General features: G+C 36.8%; 1 protein-coding gene across 1 annotated transcript in view; it reads right to left on the bottom strand.

Annotated features, from left to right (window-relative positions):
- Positions 1 to 20,115, bottom strand: part of LOC131980442 (piezo-type mechanosensitive ion channel component 2) — a 108,898-nt gene that overhangs the window by 46,285 nt on the left and 42,498 nt on the right. The window contains exons 9-17 of the mRNA XM_059344684.1: positions 16,382 to 16,501; positions 13,380 to 13,500; positions 11,322 to 11,503; positions 10,414 to 10,644; positions 9,453 to 9,573; positions 8,078 to 8,271; positions 7,296 to 7,444; positions 4,971 to 5,144; positions 1,506 to 1,801 (exon numbers count right to left, since the gene is read on the bottom strand). Of these exons, the coding sequence (XP_059200667.1) occupies positions 1,506 to 1,801; positions 4,971 to 5,144; positions 7,296 to 7,444; positions 8,078 to 8,271; positions 9,453 to 9,573; positions 10,414 to 10,644; positions 11,322 to 11,503; positions 13,380 to 13,500; positions 16,382 to 16,501 (1,588 nt within the window). The remainder of the gene's footprint in view (positions 1 to 1,505; positions 1,802 to 4,970; positions 5,145 to 7,295; positions 7,445 to 8,077; positions 8,272 to 9,452; positions 9,574 to 10,413; positions 10,645 to 11,321; positions 11,504 to 13,379; positions 13,501 to 16,381; positions 16,502 to 20,115) is intronic.

Here is a 20,115-nt window from a genome sequence, read left to right as displayed (position 1 = left end):
TTAATAGAGGCCTCATTGTTTGGATAAGAGAGGGCATAGTGTATAGCTCACATAGCCTCACAGCTCATTATAAACTGAGAGGCCCTGCAGAGTTGTGTTTTATCACCTATTTTATTTTCTGTGTATATAAACAACATTTTAATTTAAGAGCAGTGCGACTGTCTGCGTAAATATGCTAAAGGTGCAGCATTTGTCGGCTTTTGCGGGACGGTGTAATGGGTGAAAGTGAGCACTTGAGCAACGTTCTGTGTCAGAGCAGAAAAACTGGAGGTAAATCACTGAACCCAAAAATCTGCAATACAACGGATTTTTACAGCTTTACTCAGGATGATGAATGGCTGGCTGGTGAGAGTGCAGGCAGCAGATACTTGGACAGCAGCAGACTGAGCTTCTCTTGGAGAGCTTTGGCCTTTAAAGACTGTGTGCAACATATGTCTTCTGAGCAGACTGAAGAGCGGCAGGCTGGGAGAGATCTGAGAGGAAAGGTTTCTGCACTCATGGCTGCATTTGAGTCTCAGATGTAAACAAAGTGAGAGGAGTAAACATGGCTCGCAGTGTGGGGAGCTTTCATATACTTTGGAAGGAAAACACATGAGATGCAACATGATCAGACACACACAGTATATAGATGAGCAGTTTTATTACCTCCGTGAGGGGGTTATGTTTGCGGTGCGGTTTGTCTGTTAGTCAGCTTGATTACAGAAAGACTACTTGCCTGATTTTCATGAAACTTGGTGAAAGAGTGGCTCTGAATCACGAGGTGAATACATTAATCATTTTTCACTTTTGTTAACATTGAGATATAGGGCATTAGCAACAAGATCTCCAACCTTAAGGACAGAACAGCTCCTATATGAGGGTTTTGTGTTTTGCGGTTCAGAACATGTTCTAAACATAGCAAACACGTCATTATACATACATGTAGAGCTGCAGTTTCATTGAATTTAGGCTACTAAACCACTGATCTAGGGTTTTGGGCCAAAAAGGACAACTTGGTAAGGTGTAATATAGAGGAGAAACAGTAAATAAATGTATGTAAATGCTGGAAGTGAACTTGGTTCACAAGGTCCACTGTAGGGTCAAAATGAAAGGTTATCATACAGGGTACATTTGCTGATCTCAGGTATTGAAATATATATTTTATTTATTATTACATTATTTTAATTTTCAAAACTATGACAAAGCATTTGTTTATCCAACCTTACCGCTTTAATTTCTTCAAGGGTGATTGTAACTAATAAAAAATACTAAATACTACTCCTACTTATTATAATAGTCATAATAACTGAGTGATACAATAAACTTTGATATTTGAACCATGACACTCTCATACCATTGCAACACAGTTAGCTGTGCATTTCATCCTTTGCAGGTGAGTCACACAGTATATTTTGTTTTATTTGTGCAGATTTAGCAGCTGCAAAAGTGACCTAATCCTTCTTTGCATGCACCTGTCAGTGTGTTGCTGCAGTTTGTGGACCTACTGTGTCGCAGCTGTTCAGTACCTGAGCTCTGCTCGGTGCTCGGCTCTGGTTCCGTCCCCAAACTGCACTGCAGGCTCCCCTCCGTGCTGGATTGCCGCTGGTCGGAGAAGGTTCTGGGTTTCTCGCCACTCACGTCAATGTCATTGATCACCACCACCAGGGGCTGCTCCTTCTCCTTCTCCGCCCCCCACTCCCCCTGCTCCTCTTGCTCCTCCTGCTTCTCCTGCTTCTCCTGCTCCTCTCTGGACAGCGATGCTGCCACAGAGCTGGCACTGAGCATGGTGAGGTCTGCCAGGCTGCCATCCGGGTGCACCAGTCTGAAGAAATGCAAAGAAGTTATTACAAACAGACACATGCATGTAGACTCTGTATCTCTATACTTATGAGGACGTTGCATGACTTTTTTTATTTTTTTAGGAGCATTTGTGCTGAGGGTGGTCCTTTTTTTTAACTTTCAAGGTTATTTATTTCTTTGCTCTTAGTTGCTTCAAGTGTCTAAAAACATCTGACCCTGCCAACAATTATTCTATTTTGCAAGTTTTATACTTTCTGCAACAAAGGGACGCTGCTGTTCATGGTCATCACCTTTATTCCAAAGCTCATTTTTACATGTGAAAACATCACCTAGTACTTTATCCTTCTGATTTCAAATGCATGTCCTCCAACTCAAGTAGCTGTAAACTCATTAAAAAGCAATCTGAATCTGATTTTGAATGCACAATGTGTTATAATTTGCTACTAGGGGTCTCTGGGATCATGGGAGTTGTTGTCTTTGCCACCACTGTCGTCACTGCAGTCAATTTCTCCCGGTTAGGATTCTTTCAGTGAGGAGGAATTTTTTTTCCCTCCTCTCATAAAGAAACGGACCCAGTGATTAAAACTGAATGAAGCAGTTTCATGTTAAAAAAATTTCTTTATGATGCTGTTAGGTAGAGAACAGTGTCTGGGAGAGTCTGGGAGTTGAGCTGCAGGTAACGTTTACTCAGCTTGTTTCTCTGATAACATAAAATCCAGACATCCAATATTACTCTACTATACTATATACTATACTATAGTTAAAAACGCAAAGGAAAAAGGCCATGCACAGGCGACCAAATGAAAAGGACAGTGTCCTTGATTAAAATTTGAGGTTTCTTTTGTTTTTAAAATTGTTGGAAACATTTGGCATAATTTAAGAGCATGATTCAACGAAATATATAACATATGTCTAGTCACTTTTCAACATTACATTTTTTTTTTAAATAAATATATATATTTAAAATTTAATTTATACAAGTAATCATATTTAATTTCTTCACATTCTGTCCTCATAAGTATATAAATACAACACACACTCAGACACTCGGTTCAGATGATTGTCAAAAGGCTCCGATGCAAATGTTTGTATGGGAATCATCAGCTCTGAACAGCAGAGCAGCGTTTCATCAGGCAGTGTAATCAGTAAGCAGTGCACATTCCTTCTGCATTCTGTAAAACACTCCAAGTATTTTGGGAATTATATTTTTTTCTTGTCTGAGGGATTTTTCTTCTTGCAACAGGATAATGGTAGCAGCTGAAGGGAGGCATTAACCCTTTAAAAATTCTTCTCAGGCAATGGAGCGAGGTCAAAGGTCGGGTTTGGCTTGCATGAACCGGCCGCATGTCAAGTGCAAGCATTTGGTCATCCAGTGGTCTCACTTACTTGCTCTTAGTGGGAATTTTTTCTTTGATGCTGCTCAGAACAATAAAGTTACACAGAAGTCAAAATGAACAGTGAGGACAAAAACTGACATTGAAATCACTTAAAAATATCCACGTGGTTTTATTAAAATGCATGAAAAACTGGCTCCGGTGGTTTTGGGTAGGCGAGCTTTTTCAGGAAGGGAGTAATTCAGTGCAGAGAAGTGGGTGTGTGGCAAAATACTAGAAGGGAAGAACAGTTCTTTCAGATTCAAACATGCTCGTTTGACACTTTGTGAGAGAAAAGTCGAAGGGAAAAGAATGGGCTGGGTTTGGAGAAGGGTTAAAGATCCAGAAAGACAACACAGAACCCATAAAGTGAAGGCTACAGGCAAAATTATACAAAACCTGAAAATGAACACCAATCATGTCATAAAAACACCTAAATTCCAGGAGGGAGAGATTTCATTTCATCAATGCATCATCACTGGGAAAAACAGGGTTACAGGGATGAGTTAGTGTGTGGAGGAAACACGACGTATTGCAACAGGAAGAGGAAGCTGAGACTCAGAGGTGAAGTGGGATGGTGATGGATGCCACAAAAAGCGAGCAGATACCCACCTATTCATGATCAGATAGACACGCCCACTGACTTTAGTGTGGCTGTGTGAAAAAAACAGGGTGGCAGAGGAGAGAGACGGCAGCAGGTCACAGAGAGAAGCAGAGCAGAGACGAGCTGAGCAAGCAGCAGCAAAACGATGGAAAACCCACAACAACACGACCATGAAGTTACAGAATGTGACTGTTATAACACACAACGAACACACAATGACAGATGGGTGATGAGAACAGTGGTTATAACAGGGTGAGAAAGTGTGATTATCACATAGAACAGTGTGAGAGGAAAAAGGATGAATGATTTCACCTCATGCTCAACTAAGGTCTGTTAACATGCACACCGTTACTATTCTTATCAATTTACAGTGGATTCATGTGGTGATTCAGTTTGCACCTCTCATGTTTTATTACATTCATTTCAAAGAGGGAAGCAGCTGTCTTCCTGAAAGATGCTGTGGCCTTTGACTGCAGTGAAGGTGCACTGTTTTCCCATGAGATAAATCATGCAAAGCGAAAAATATAGCAACTGGAATAAGATCAGGTTGTCTGTGTACAACCTGCAGGTGGGTTAAGGTTGTCAAGATGGCAGAATTTGAAAGATTGAAACAATACTAGGGATGCATCAGAATCCAAATCAGTTTTTCTGTAAAAGCACTAACAATGTGATTAAATGATCTATCCCAAATTGGCTGTTTTTATTCGTTATTGTTTCTTGAAACGATGAAATGTACAAAAAGGTGTGGAAATATACTTCATAATTAGTTATATGCCAATAATTAATCAACTTGATGTTTTAAAGGAACAAAATTTGCATTGCTAATTAATATTATGTTGGAAAATGTAACACTGGTGCGATTTAACGAGACCTCCGGTACAAAACATGCCCATTTTCTGTTCCTCTATCCAAATACAAATACAGATAATAATGTCTCTGTTCCTCTCTACTCAATACCTGTTTTCATACCATGGCAAAATGTTTAAAAAATCTTTTTATTCCACATTGTTTCATCCGTGCAGCCTTGGGTTGAAAATCTGCTTATAAATCTGTTTTTTTTATGGCTTTGGTACTTTTGATACTATCAAATGTGTAAATAACAGTTTGCACCTTCTTATTTTTGTTCAAAATACAAAACAAGTTACAAAGTAATAAAAAAGGAAAAAAGTAATAAAAAAAATTTTCATTGGCGGTTTGGACTCGGTGTGTCTCACCTGTAGATAGTGCTCTGCTCTTTGGCCACGACAGCCTGCAGGTCTGTGAGCTGGAGGAAGCGGTCGTGGAAGTAGTGCAGGTGGAGAATACACACCAGCAAGAAGGATGTGGGAATGAAAATCCTGGTGAACAGCTTGGGGACGTCAAACCTCTCCAGACCCAAGTCCGCCAAGCTGAAGAGAAGAGAGGAAAAACACAAGACTTGAATTTCTTTTTTTGAGGTTCCTGTAGGTGAAGAAGCTCTTGTGTGTACAACTGATTCAGTGAAGAGAAGATTGATGACAAAAGGTGAATAAAAGAAGGGCAATCAAATGTCAAAGTTAGGTGAATAATTAAAGTTTAAAGATGGAATAAAAGTCTATCCTTTCAAAGAGAGAAGGCTCACAGTTAGGGGGTGTGTAATATAATTTTTAGCTCTGCCAAAGAGGTTTTGTTTTTGGTTGTTTTGTTTTTTTTAAACTTAAATTATATTTCAATTTTTGCAGCATATACAAACATATATATACAAATTCACATTTAGTCTGCTGTTTTTCATTTGTGATCTGCTTAATACAGCATTAAAGCATATACATCAAGTCAAATATGTATAAATGACATGGTTAAACCAAAGTAACACAAACAAACAATAAGTAATTAAATAATAAACTGTGTTAATGGAAATAAATCAAATTAAATTAAGTGAAATAAAGTAAAATAAAATAAAGGTATCATGAGATTATTGCATTAGTATGGTCATGGCAGGTCTCCATCTGTTAGCAAATATATATTTTTGAAGCCTCAAGGAATAAGTTATTTGTTCCATGTGATACATTTCCCAGACCTTCTCAATCCACATATTGTATGTTGGAGGGACGGGTTTTAACCATTTAACAGTAATACATTTAAGAGCTGAAATCAGTAATATTTGTAAAAGATATTTTTTCCCCCTTCCAGTTATGTAATTTGGTATGAGTCTAAACATTACCATCTTGGGATCTTTATTAAAACTTTTCTGGAATACTTTTCCAAGTGCATCAAAAACCTCATCCCAGAATCTTTTAGTTTAGGGCATGTCCAAAATTTATGAATATGGTTACCAATGTATGTGTTTTTGGTTGGTTTGTAAATTTGTCAGCAGGATTACAGAAAAACTACCAGCCTGATTTTTCATGAATCTTGGCGAAAGTTTGAAGCATGGACCAAAGAAGAACCCATTCAATTTTGAAGCAGATGTGAATCATGGGGCAGATAGTTACCATTGTAAGAAATGGCATCTGTGCTGCATTAATGTGGTGTTAGAATGATCTGAAAAATGACTCCCCAACTGGGAAAAACTCAGACAATTACAGGTAAATGCCAATTGAGAGGTCCAGAATTTAGGAAGGAATGCACTCTGCAGAGGCCTCCCGATCATCCATTAATTGCTGTTAATGGTCACTTCATCTGGCATTATCCCGTACATATACATTAACCCCTTCAGGGTGATTTCAGTCCTGCAACCACTCTCTTGTATAATGCAAGTTTTTGTCCATTTTTTTATTAAACTGTGTATACTGTTCCCTTCTTGAGGTCAAACATTTAATACAAATATTATTACTTAAGATATTATCAGTAAACGGTCGGAGCAACTACCAGTATTTCAAACTCTTTGAAATTTCATCATCAATAATATATTGTAGGTACCTGATGCTCAATTTACGGCAAGGTGGGCCATTTTCTAATTACAATGAAATTAAGTAGGAATTTATTTGGTAACACTTTACAATAACCATCATTTATAAACGGTAAACAGATAGTTTATTAATGTTTAATCATCATTTATAAACTGTTTATAGACCATTTAGAATGGTAAATACATAATTTATTAATGTTTAACTAACTTAATCATGTATAAATGGCAAATAGATGTATATTCATTTATAAACATGTCTATTAATGTAAGTTTATAGTTACTTTACCATTAACAAATAATTAAATTATAATTAATTGTTTATAAATGGTTTTAGTTGCACCCATTTTAATATTTTTAACTCCATATTAAGAATGTTAATGATTTTGAAATGATTCATATACCTTTAAGAAATTGGTTGAAAACATTTAACGATTAAATATGTAAAGCACTTTGTAAATGGTTAATAATTGTTTTATAAACCATCTATAAACATTATTTAGTTGGTTGTTGTAAAGTGTTACCATTTATTTTGTATTTTTAGTGTAAATAAGGTACCAGACTGCATGAAGAAGGATAAAATAAAGCTTGTTTATCATAAAACAAACAAAAAAAGGTCCCCTTGGCCTCCTGGTAAATCCAGTTTAGTATCCCTGATTATTCAAGAGCAGCTCACCTCTCTTTTTCCATCTTCGTCATGTTGTACCAGACGTTCAGCGAGCTTTTAAACTGGAAGGTGTAGACCAGTGTGAGGACCAGCATGGTGTAGACCACCACGGCCATCCAGAAGTACTTCAGGATCCTCCGCCACCACTCGTAGTGCACCTAGATTAAAGAATACTTGTGATAACTGTGTTCCCGGGGTTATGAATCTGCTGACATTAAGAGCTACAATGCGTCCAATTTATCACGGTGCAGAGAGGACATCTGGATTTAGGGTGACTGCTCTGTTTTTACTGTGGTGGGGGGTCATAAAACAGTCGAGAATACACTGTGGATTATGAGCCTGCTGTACACAAACTTTATGACATAATAAAATTGTCAGCACCTTCTGTCTTTTGGAAATTGAATTTGGAAACTTTACAGCATCCTATTCATATGATAAGTTCAAGAATATACACAAACAGAACCACTTAGTAAGCAGCCTTTAAATGAAAATAATTTCTTTTTTAAAGGTTTTTACAAGCAACTGGAACTTTTTTGCTCAGATGATTTGTGAAAATTAAAGAGAAATGTATTATATTTCGTTTTTCAAGATCAAACATTTTAAATTTGTGCTGTATATTTGTAAATGTGCACAGATTTGACACATCACATCATCGTGTGTCTTCAATCGTTCAAGAAGTTGTATCATTTATTTAAATAATGTGGAAAAAATGTTTACCACTGAATATAACTGAGGGGAAATATAAGAGAGACTTTGGAAATATGTGAAACAACGGCAGTGTGTTTTGTTACCTGGTAGACCGCCACACAGGAGAGGAACATCATCATGTAGATGATCTTGTACATGACGATGGTTCCCTCGAAGCTGACGAAGAAGAACATGCCACCACAGATGTAGATCCAGTATTTAACCAGCATAGCCATGACCATGTTGCCCAGAACCTTTATGATGTCCTGGTCCCCTCCCTCCTCAGACTCCTCCTCCTCTATAAAACACAGCAGCCAATCAGAAAACTCTGCACTGTGATTGAGTGATTACAGGCATGGTCACACATGAGCAAAATGACGTACTCGCCTCCCATTCACTTACACAGAAAACTTTTGCATTGCGTTGGAATTTAACTTTGGTGAACTTTGACTTTGCAGAACATCGCCAATGGTTCTTCTTCCGCATTTGTGCATGTGCGACCTAATATTACTTTCCAGAAAAATGTTGGTTGGGTGTTTTAAAAATGATGTACACTCTTATTTTTTTTATTTTTGAATAGTCAGCAATTATGTATGTATATTTAAAGTCAGACTTTATTTGAATCATTCCTTTTTTTCTATCTTAGCCTAGTTTAAATGCTATAATAATTTTTTGATGAAGTAAAACTGGGTAAATATGTTGTATGGAAACATTTTTTTCTTTGTATCAACATCCAAATAAAAATACATGTGGGGAAAAAGTCACAAATTGACTGAAACTGTGGTAATGATGTTCATTTTACTCCTATTTATTCTTTCATTTTTTCAGTCATCACTTATAGAATTGTCAATAAAATACATTGTTCGTATAATGTATAACAATGTATAACAATGTTTAACAATTTTAAATATTATTTAAAAAGTTTTATGTATGAGAAAGTAGCTCTATAGGTAAAAATACAATGCACAATCCACATAAAAAAGGTTTATCCACCAAAAATATTAAATACTTCAGGGTGAAAAAGCTTAAACTGCCTGATAGAATATGAATAAATAACTGTTTGGGGTACTTTTTTATTCGGCAAAATCTTACTTGTTCTTGGAATTAATCAGCAGGAGTGGAAACCAAAACCTTTATATCTTGTGAAGAAAAAGTGTATAAATCCAGCCTCAGCATTCTTTCTTCTCTGTGAAAATAAACTGAAGATTTTAATATGTGTTGCATGAAAAAAAAAAATCTAATAAAGCTGAGGGCTTCCAAACAAAGGCAAGACATCTCAGTCTTTTCTAACCACCTTCTTCACATGTGGAAAGAAGTCACCAGTCATCCTCATAATTTCCCTCATTTGTCTCACTTCAGTTCGTATCTTTTCTCACGCACAGGTGGTGCTGGGAACTTCTACTGTAAACTATGTATACTATATTATATACCAATATTACTTCCTCTATAATCTAAACAAAGAAAGAGCCCGGTGCTTACCCTTCTTCTTCTGATCCTCCACATGAACATCTGAGAGAACGGCACTGTCTTCTTTTTGTTTTTCCCGTTTCTCTGTAAGCGTTTGTCTCAGCAGCAGCCAGAAGCTCAGCAGACATAGGACCTGCACTCAATAAATAAAATGTTTAGACAAACACAAAAGAAAAGATGAGCTAATAAATCGTTTGCATTTACTTTAACGCGCCGAGAGCACAATATAGGTGTGGACATAAATCAGAATTGAGTTTCTAAACTTGAATCGGATTGTATAAACTTTCAGCATTCATCTGGCACTTTAAATAAACTTTAAAACTACAGTTTGACCCAGGTGTGAAATATGATTGCATCCATTCACATGCACCGTGTATGAGTGATAATAAACACACCACAGAGAGTCTGCCGTGACCGACTGGCGTATAAAATCTCATTCTAGACACAGATAGGTCTTTGAGTCCTTCCAAAACATGTCAAAACACTGACCCTCTCTTTAGCAGCACCCTGTACGACTCTCCTCTCTCGGTTAAAGAATCGACCATTAGAAAGACACAGCTTGACAGGTTATTACTTCTAATCCTCGCGTATATTGAATCACATCTGGTTTTTCAGATCACAGGTTGTCACTTAATCTAAAGGTCAGTTTAAATCAGGGCTGTCAGACTCATTTGCAGCCAAACTAAAACTGGACCGAACCAGTGAAACCATTGCATAATAACAAAAACTTCACATTTTCCTGGCTTCACACTGAGCTGTTTGGTCTGCTTGAAACTGACTCTGATTCGTTTTGCGTTTCCATTTGTTTTTTGCTGGTGTAAATGAATTCTGATGCAGACCAAATAACCAAACTCTGGGGACTTTTGGTGGGCCAGTATTGGCCATCTGGCTGTATGTTTGACACCCCTGGTTTAAATGAATTTATTGTAGACAGAAATATACGGTAATCAAGAAAATCCTTTGTGTCCCAGACCTTGGATGAAAGTGAATGGAAGGGGTTGTTCTTCTTTACAAAGAACCCCGGGACTTCTTCCATGATCTCAAAAGTCCAGATGTACTGCAGGACTATCAGCAGGTTCCCGTAGGCCACCATGAAGGGAGAAGACAGCATGGCGTAGCGCCTCCGGTCCCTCACCATCCACAGCCAGCACGACCACATGAGGAAGACGAACGTCAGCCAGCTGACGTATGTGATGCTCCACGCCTGAAGAGGACAAAGCACATAGAGTTTAAATCCAATGCAGATGAAGAAATAATGAAGGTTAATGCAATGATTCCTGAGGCTATTTTAGAATAGTCAGCAATTATGTATGTATATTTAAAGTCAGACTTTATTTGAATCATTCATTTTTTTCTATCTTAGCCTAGTTTAAATGCTATAATATTTTTTTGATGAAGTAAAACTGGGTAAATATGTTGTATGGAAACATTTTCTTTGTATCAACATCCAAATGAAAATACATATGGGAAAAAAGTCACAAATTGACTGAAACTGCGGTAATGATGTTTATTTTACTTCTATTTATTCTTTCATTTCTCAGCCATCACTTATAGAATTGTCTGTCAATAAAATACATTGTTCGTATAAGCCAGCACGAGGACAAAGCACAGAGAGTTTAAATCCAATGCAGATGAAGAAATAATGAAGGTTAATGCAATGATTCCTGAGGCTATAAGTCACCCTATTTGCAATACACTCCTTTATTCTTTTTGAATTATTATTATTTATTTATTCAAATGTTTTTGTTGCGGGGGAACAGATGGTATTCCATATGGTTCTCGCCATTATAAAAAAGGGTAACATGTATTTTTTAATGTACGTTTCTTGTGTATTTACAACCCAGTAAAGATACATGTTTATCTGCGGGCTGCATTACTCACCATCATGGCTATGAGAGCACAGATGTAGCTCTGTTTCATGATGAAGTGGAAGATTTTCACCATCGCACTGACTCCTTTTTTCTTGATGCCGTCCTCTCCTTCCTCAGACTTCTCCTCTCCTCCCTCCAACGCAGAGTCCTCCGGGGGCAGACACACTTCATACACACACTCGTCCTTCTTCTCTGGTTGGACACAGAAACACAAACTCACTGTGAGAATAGTTATTGTGTCATTGTTGAGTTTAGAGAGACACTCTGGTGAATTAGAGGTTTGTTATGTCTAAAATTATGTCTCAGCAAGATTTAGAAAAACTTGTCCATGCATTTATCTTTAGTAGACTTGACTACTGTAACAGTGTCCTTGCAGGGCTTCCAAAAAAAATCTATCAGACAGCTTCAGCTAATTCAGAACGCTGCTGCTCGAGTACTCACCGGGACCAAAAAATTGGATCACATCACCCCAGTTCTGAGGTCTTTACACTGGCTTCGTGTCACTCAAAGAATTGATTTCAAAATATTAATGATGGTTTATAAAGCCCTAAATGGTCTAGGGCCAAAATATATTACCGATCTACTGATATGTTATGAGCCGTCCAGAGCCCTTAGGTCGTCTGGGACAGGTCTACTTACAGTCCCCAGAGTTAGGACTAAACAAGGAGAAGCAGCGTTTAGTTTTTATGCACCAAATCTCTGGAACAAACTCCCAGAGAACTTGAGGTCTGCTGCAACTCTCAGCTCTTTTAAATCAAGTCTGAAGACTTTTCTGTTTCCATTTTAACCTGTAATTTTTTTTAATTTTTATGTATTTTAATCTTGCCCCTGTAAAGCACTTTGAATGGCCTTGTGTCTGAATTGTGCCATATAAATAAACTTGCCTTGCCTTAGTGTTGAGCTTCTATGAGGTTGAGTGACAATTGCTTTCATCAAAATCTGTGCAGCAGAGGCCAAGATGTCCTGATACACCAGGGTACGGTACCATAAATGTATGTATAAACTTTAAGACAATTCATTCAGGTTCTTTACCATAGTTGTGTGTGACTGAAGTTTCTAGCATGGCTAAACATGTGTCTATGTATCTCTAAAGCGCCCTCAGTAAGACATTTACCAGCTGCATTCACAGACTGTTTAGGCCCCCCAGGACTAGTAAACTGACTGTGACAAGTTAAATCAGTGAAGTGCACCTTTAAGATAATTCTGTGAATTCAGCAGCTACAAACTGCAAAGTAAAAGTTCAAAGAAAGAGTCAAGATAGCAAATGTACCATCAAGAGAGCGACTGTCTTAGTATTTGTGGCAGACAAATTCAGATTTATTTATTTATTTTTAAATACATTGTTATTTTATGTCAGAAAACAACAACAAGAGGCAATGTTTGTTTTTTATTATATTTAATATTTTTATTCTAAGCAATTAATAGCCTGTGGAAGTTGTTCGATTTTTTTTATTAAGGTACAACCTCTGATATTGGTGTTGTATATTAAGTGTAGCATGCTTTTTTATAAAATCTTATTTTATTTACCTTCTTACTTATTTCTATTTCTATTTCAGGGATCAGTAAAGTATTTATGAGTCTGAATTAACATATACTAATCATGATTGATGTGTGAACATATTGTAATAATGAGGTTACACAATATTGGATATTCCCCAACGTTATATATTGTAATTGTATATTTATTTATTTGGTTGTATATTTATGTATGGTGATGACAGGGTAAAAAGTCACATTATTAAAAATAATTTCCGGAAAATTCCACATACTACCTTTAAAATGACCCTACCATAAAGTCTAAGAGTTTTTCTCAGTCAACAAAAAACTTTTTAAAGTAAACTGATACATAAAACAATTATTGATGCATTAGAACATTTCCACATGGTAGTTTTTTTTTCTTTCAGATATCAAAAAACATAAAACAAAAGCTGCATAAACCCGCTTTAGTAACTTTTATAATTGTATAATAATTTCATTATTTTTACTATATTATTTTTATATGACAAAATCATTTATTTGACCTTTTCAAAGAAATTTAGAGAGAAGATGCAGGCAGTAAACAGCTCACCTGTACCGTCACTGGGCTGGTCCATTTTATACTGCGGGGTGGAGTAGACATAGTCCACGCAGACCGGTCCATTCTCAGCAGTGACAAAATCGAAGGACGTCCCGTTTGAGGTGGGCACAGCCTGAAGATCATCATCACAAATTACAAACACATTTCTGTGGCTGAGGAACACGTTTGTTATGGTTTCACATTACTGCACTACATCCTGCCGCACAAAGACAAACCGAGTAACTGCTGCGAGATTAAATGATCCACCAACTAGACATTAGGCTTTTTTCACCCGAAATACATGTAGTAGATTATAGATGTGAGTTTTTCTGTTGCTGTTAGTTGGTTTGGCAGCCTGGTTACCACACTTTGTCTTTGTAGGGCAGTAAAAGGATTATTTCTACTTTTCACACTGCACTTTTTTTATCATACAGCACAACCGGCCTTATAACTCAGAGTTAACAAGCATGTTTCTAACAAAAAAAAAAATCCAAAGGGAGTTATTTTGATATTTACTCTACATTTGTGTGCTTTTGGAAATATGGTTAATACAAGACTTATTACATGAAGTGAGTACTTTGGACAAAATTTTAATTTACATAAATTATGTATATGTCTGTATATATATATATATATATATATATATATATGTCATGATTCTTTCATAATTTTACATGGTCTCGTGATTCTTGCACAGTCTGGTTACTTTCGCGAAACCTGCTGCCTGCAAATAACTTGATTTAAACATAGGATTTGGAAAGTGAAGATGTAAATACCAACAAATGTCCAATTTAAATGACAGAATAGGTTGTTTGTAAAAACCATAACGACCCGTATGAGTGTTGCAGAAATAGCACGTACGGCTGCAAAAAAACGTCCTGGTAAGGCATTATAACAGACAGTTAACAGACAGTTTAACGTTTACGTAAATGTCGGACGTGAAGTAGTTATGAGTGCGACGTGACTACCAGAAGAGACATAGTTATGTAAAAATGTCATCTTAAAACCTGTAAACACTTAAAATAATAGATCTCAGGAACCTTAAAGTTTCCTTCTTAAGAAGGATTTTAGTTTTTAGTCTCACTGTTTTGACTCTTTTGTTATTAGATCAGTTGTTTTTGTCTGTGGCCTTATGTAAGTTTGAAATAAAAGGAGAAAATTAAATTTAATGAAGTATGGTATGGTTATTTTAAACCATTTCTTAATTGAATTTGCAGAACAACTACTGGATCATGATATTACATAAACATATATAACCTGATTTTGGCCATATCGCCCAGCCTTACTTTTTACTTTTTCTTCCTGAGGCCCCAATTAGACAGAGCAGGCCTTGTGTTCTGCAACCTGCACAAAGCACTCTGTGTGATTGCGGCTTTATTGTGTTGCAGAACATATAAAGATGAAGAAATTTCCCACAATAAAGCACAAGCAACTTTTCTTTTATCTTCCTGACATCTTCTGTGTTTCAACCTCAGAGGCACTAGAGCACACTGGCTCTATGATTACAACTTAAGTTAAACTTGAAAAAAAGGTTTATAACGAGGCAGTTCTATGAGGGTGCAGTGTGAAAAGCACTTTGCAGCGGTTTCTTTTCTTGCAGCAAGACTGAGGGGTGAAAGAGGAGAAAGATGCACAGATTTAAGACACATCCAGAGCAGCCCCCACCTCAGTAGTACTGAAGCCATCCTGGGTGGAGAGGAGCTTGGAGGAGAAAAAAAGAGCATACAAGGCAAGGTGTGTTATCGATGAGCTGCTGAAGTCAAAGGCCTCCTTGTTCTTTATAGTCGCTGATAAGCAGGAACAAAGTCGAGCAGCACTACTCTGTAAATCGAGCCCATCACTCATCTGTGCCTGCACACCCTAAAAGCTTTTAAACCTCAGGAGGTGGCCGGTGGAGACAGACTACGGACCTTGATATGGGAACAAGGTCAGAATGTGTGTGTGTGTGTGTGTGTGTGTGTGTGTGTGTGTGTGTGTGTGTGTATTTCCAGCTGATATCTTTCCAGGGATGAGTCTATTATGAAGGTAAAAGCTCAGGTAAAACAAGATGTAATCTTGTGAACATAATCACTAGCTACAGGCTGAGTTCACAGCTTCACAAGGAGTCGATTTCATCTTTATTTATACTGTCGTTAGGCTTAAATATTACAGGATTTCCTGTTCCACCTTATAATTGTTTCAAAGCTAAACTGAATTAAACTGTTCCAGGTCAACAATGTTACTAAGTACATTTACTCAAGTACTGTACTTGAGTATAATTTTGAGGTACATTACTTTACTTTACTTGAGTGTTTCCATTTTATGTCACTTTATAATTCTACTTCACTACATTTTAAGAAGCAAATATTGTACTTTTTACTCATACTACATTTAGCTGACAGCTTTAGTTACGTTTCAAGTCAAAATGAAACATAAAATAATAATTTATTAAAACTCATAACAGCATATTAAGTAGTTAAAAAGACACTGCTTACATAAATGCATCAATACAAACATTCTAATAATATCTTTAGAATATATAAAACAATCTGAGTGGGTCCATTCTGCATGACTAAGACTTTTAATTTTGATACTTTAAGTACGTTTTGATGATGATATGTTTGTACTTTTACTTCAGTAAGTTTTGAATGCAGGACCTTACTTGCAGTGGAGTAATTTCACAATGTGGTGTTAGAAAAGGATCTGAATACTAACAGCTGTGATAACACAAAAAAGAAATGTGTTGTTTTGGTTTTTGGCAGCCAAATTTGTTGAAAGAAATTGAAGAAAAATATTCTCAATAGATCTTGTAATAGAAAAAAAGTGTTTCTTAAGCACATATTTGTGTTATTTATTACAATGGGGTATTGTTTATGTGTTATACAATTGGTATTATAACTTCATGATTAGTCCAATAATCAATACTTTGTCAGTCGTGTGGTGTGTGTGTGTGTGTGTGTGTGTGTGTGTGTGTGTGTGTGTGTGTGTGTGTGTGTGCGTGTGTGTGTGCGTGTGTGTGTGTAACCCTGACGTACATTTTTCTCATCTGTGCCCTGGCGTGATTCCCACCACATCTGTCTCTTCCTGTTGGCCGAGTTATTCGTTCTGTTTCCATCCAGATCTTCCTCCTCGCACATATCTCCGTCCTTGTCGTCCTGACAAAACAAAGATAAGACAGGTTGGATGTCATGTATCTTCCCTGCTGCACTTTGAGCTCAGGCCAGTATTGTGCAGCAGCAGAGATGATACTCTCAAGAATCACAGCGATAATCAGCTTTTACAGTGTAGGAGTGCTGCATCTGAGGGGGAGTTGGATGACCTTTTAGAAGAGGAAATGATGAAGTTTTACTGTAAATTATGAGCATTTCTTAATATTGATTTTCTGTATTTTATTTACAACAAATAGCATTATCTTGGCATAGGCCAAGTGGCTCAAATACCAAAGAATACTGAAGAAATCTGCATAAAAAGTAATATATTTGCTTTAGGCTTACAGACATATTTCCCCCTTACAGTTCTAAAGAGAATTCCACTTGTTCTTGATTTCTGTGTTTAATGAACTTTGAGTGTCAGTATCTTTGAAAAAAGACTATATGCACACTTGATTTTCTGCATTAAACAATTATCTTTTGGGGAAAAAATCTGAATTTGATTTGGTAAAATTGGGTTATATATACCTTGACTGGAATGTCATGCAGCACCAATGCCTGAAAAAAATAACTCCAGCTTTCATTTTTGGTTCAAGCTGCCATTTTTTACTGTCTATCTCCAGGACAGCTGGACAGGTTAGCTAGCATTAAAGATTAGATCAACAACAAGGAGTTTTTAACAGGCTATGAAATAGTCTCAATTTAATATTGATGCCTCTATATGAGCTCCATAATGCCTGTCACCAGGTCCAATTCCCTGTAAAAGTAAGCAAACGATTTAGCTCAGAGAAGCCTAGATTTACATTTTCCCAGTTGGGCAGTGAGTAGTACGTTAGCCAGTTAAAAGGACGGAGATTTTTCTTTAGATCATTTTATTTCTGACATTATATATTTTGTGGTTATGGCTGATATTGAGCAGAATCAAAAAAAATAAAATAAAATAATTAAATGGAGGACAACTAAAGCTAAAAGGGACAGTGATAGAGCATCATTCAACAGATTGAAAGAATTCAAAACTAATACTGAACTGGAATATTAAGTTATGTAATATGTCTATTTTATTTATGAAATACATTGCAAGATATCAATATTTTTTTAACACTCGTGGCTAAAACAAAGTTTACTTTGTTTCACCAATATCTTACTACAGTTATTAATCTTGCAAAGCAAAAAATAGATACATCACCTCATTGCTATGCATTCTGCAAACAGAAATATCATTAAAAATAAGCTGCATCTTTCTTTCACTCGCTTCCTAAACAAGTGCATGCAGAGCCAGACACAAGGCTGTGGCGCTCACTACCACTTTTGTCCACAGGTGACGCCAAAAACAGCACAAAATTAAAGTTCCTTGTAGTTGCTGTACAAAAAAATGGCAACCACACATTTGTGGGTTCAACACCATAATTTCTTCATATAACCACATGAAGACTAATGCATAAAATAAATGAATCATTATACTGAAAGTATTGTGCGATATGCATTTTCAGTCTGCAGTCAGATATAGATTCTCTGTGTGTCCGTCCTTTGGATACTTCTGTGAAAGTTGGGTTGAATTATTTTCTGTCCACAGTTTTTAGTGCATTGGCGAACGACTGCTGAATAAACACAGAAGACGAACAACAAATCAAGCAATAAATTAATTGAGAAATGGCAACAGTGCTTCCAGATTTTCTCGTCTTTTTGGCGACGATGAGATCCATCATAATCTGGCATCTCCACTATCGAACAAACCTTCAGCTGCTGATTTATGCCGTAATCATGCTTTATTATTAGCGTCGTCTAAAGTGTAAGAGTAGGGGAAAACACACACACACCCCTCTGTGGAGGGATCAATAATGCATACAGCCCCGCAGGTTTACAGGGAAGTATTGACCCCTCTATAAAAACACTAATCTATAACTCCATTACAGGACAGAGGAGCTTAGCCACGAGCTCTGAGGTGGAGCAGGACAGGTTGAATTCAGGAGTAAGGGTCTTCAGGACGCTTCATACATTACATGACATTTCATAGAGAACTGCAGGCGTTTTGCTTCAGTAGTGGAATGTGAAGGAAATTTGGTACTCCCTGTCATGGTGGTACAATAATTGGGGGCCACCTACTTGATATTGAAGACACAAGGCCTTGTGGGAACTCAAACTGTGAACTTAACTGTGATAGCACCATGTGAGAGGGGAACGTGTAAAATAGGTGGGGTCTGTCCTGAGGTGTTGTATAGGGCAGGATGATAGGGCCACACTGAGACTTGCTGAAGAATCAATGCTGGGAAATACAACAGATATAAGTCGAGCGGTGTATGGGGCTTTGTTGTACTGTAAAATAGCCATTCGGGATTGTGCGGTGTATGGAGTACGAATGTGCTAATAAAACCTGGAGAACTGAATATTGTGTGCGTCTTGTTTGGCCAGCTCACCCATTAACTTAGGGCAGCTGTCAAAATTGCCACAACAGGAATTTGTAATGTAAAACTTTACAGTAACTGAAACTAGTTTTATTAAATTAATAAATATGAGATCACATTTCAGTGAGTTTCATCTCTAAAACTTAAAGGGAGACACTACAGGTGAATAGCATAACTTTTTAAACTTATAAATATCACCATGAAACTTCCCCAGTTTGTTATTTACATTAACAATATTTTTTTGCATTACAAGTTTTCTGAAATGTTAGGTTTATATATGCAAACGAGGTGTGAACTCATTAAATATGCACTAATTTACATATATTTTCAAGACAGGAATCTGAAGATTGGATAACGCAAATGTCAAAGTTATTTTACTTTGTTAATATTTTAGATTTAAAGTTTCTTACAGAAGGAAAGTGTGATATCTCCTTATAGCCTTTCATAAATCAGAAAATGCTGTCAAAGGCCATAAAAAATATCAATTTTCATCATGAGATTTATTGCTAAGAGCATGAGAAAAAACTCATTCTAAGAAAACAGCCTTTAAAGATTTAATACATTCTTAATGGAAATGACTATTAGAAGAAAAAGTATTCACAGTAACAACACAGAACATGTCAAACACATTATATTGTGCAGGAGAATGGGAGCTTAGCTTAGTTTAGACTAGGTTCACGCTGCAATACAACACTAACTTTTAGTGAATTTAGGAGAAATCTAATTGAAACAAATGCATCAAATATCGTTAAATTATACACCTAAACGTTTGTTTTGGATGTTTTCTTTCCACTATTCAAAAAGAAGACGTGTAACCTCATAAATAGCCCAAAACCTTAAATGTTTTTACCTGTAGTGTCTTGTCTTAAAAAATAACAAGAAAAATGCTTCATAATAAGTCATCAATAGTTATATAATGTAACAGCTACATTTACCCCTATAGAGCTCTGAAACACTGGAACATGCTGCTAGCTCGGCCCTCCCTTCATGCTTTGTCAAAATTAGACCACCGCTGTGTCTCAGATAACACCTGAGCTACGGCGGACACATCCAGCCAGCCATCGATCGTGCTGGAATCTTCCATCAATACAGTTTCTCTGATCACGAGGCCACCTGGCTACCCATTTAATTCAATCTGGTTCTATTTCAGTTCACTGTCTGGAACTTTCTGACTGCCATACGGAGGCGTGGTGTGCCCAAATCAACTAATCTTTCTAT

Source organism: Centropristis striata, chromosome 11 (genome assembly GCF_030273125.1).
Source record: "Centropristis striata isolate RG_2023a ecotype Rhode Island chromosome 11, C.striata_1.0, whole genome shotgun sequence".
In the NCBI taxonomy this organism is placed as follows: Eukaryota; Metazoa; Chordata; class Actinopteri; order Perciformes; family Serranidae; genus Centropristis; species Centropristis striata.
Note: the sequence above shows the minus strand (reverse complement) of the source record. Positions and strands in the feature narration are given on the sequence as shown.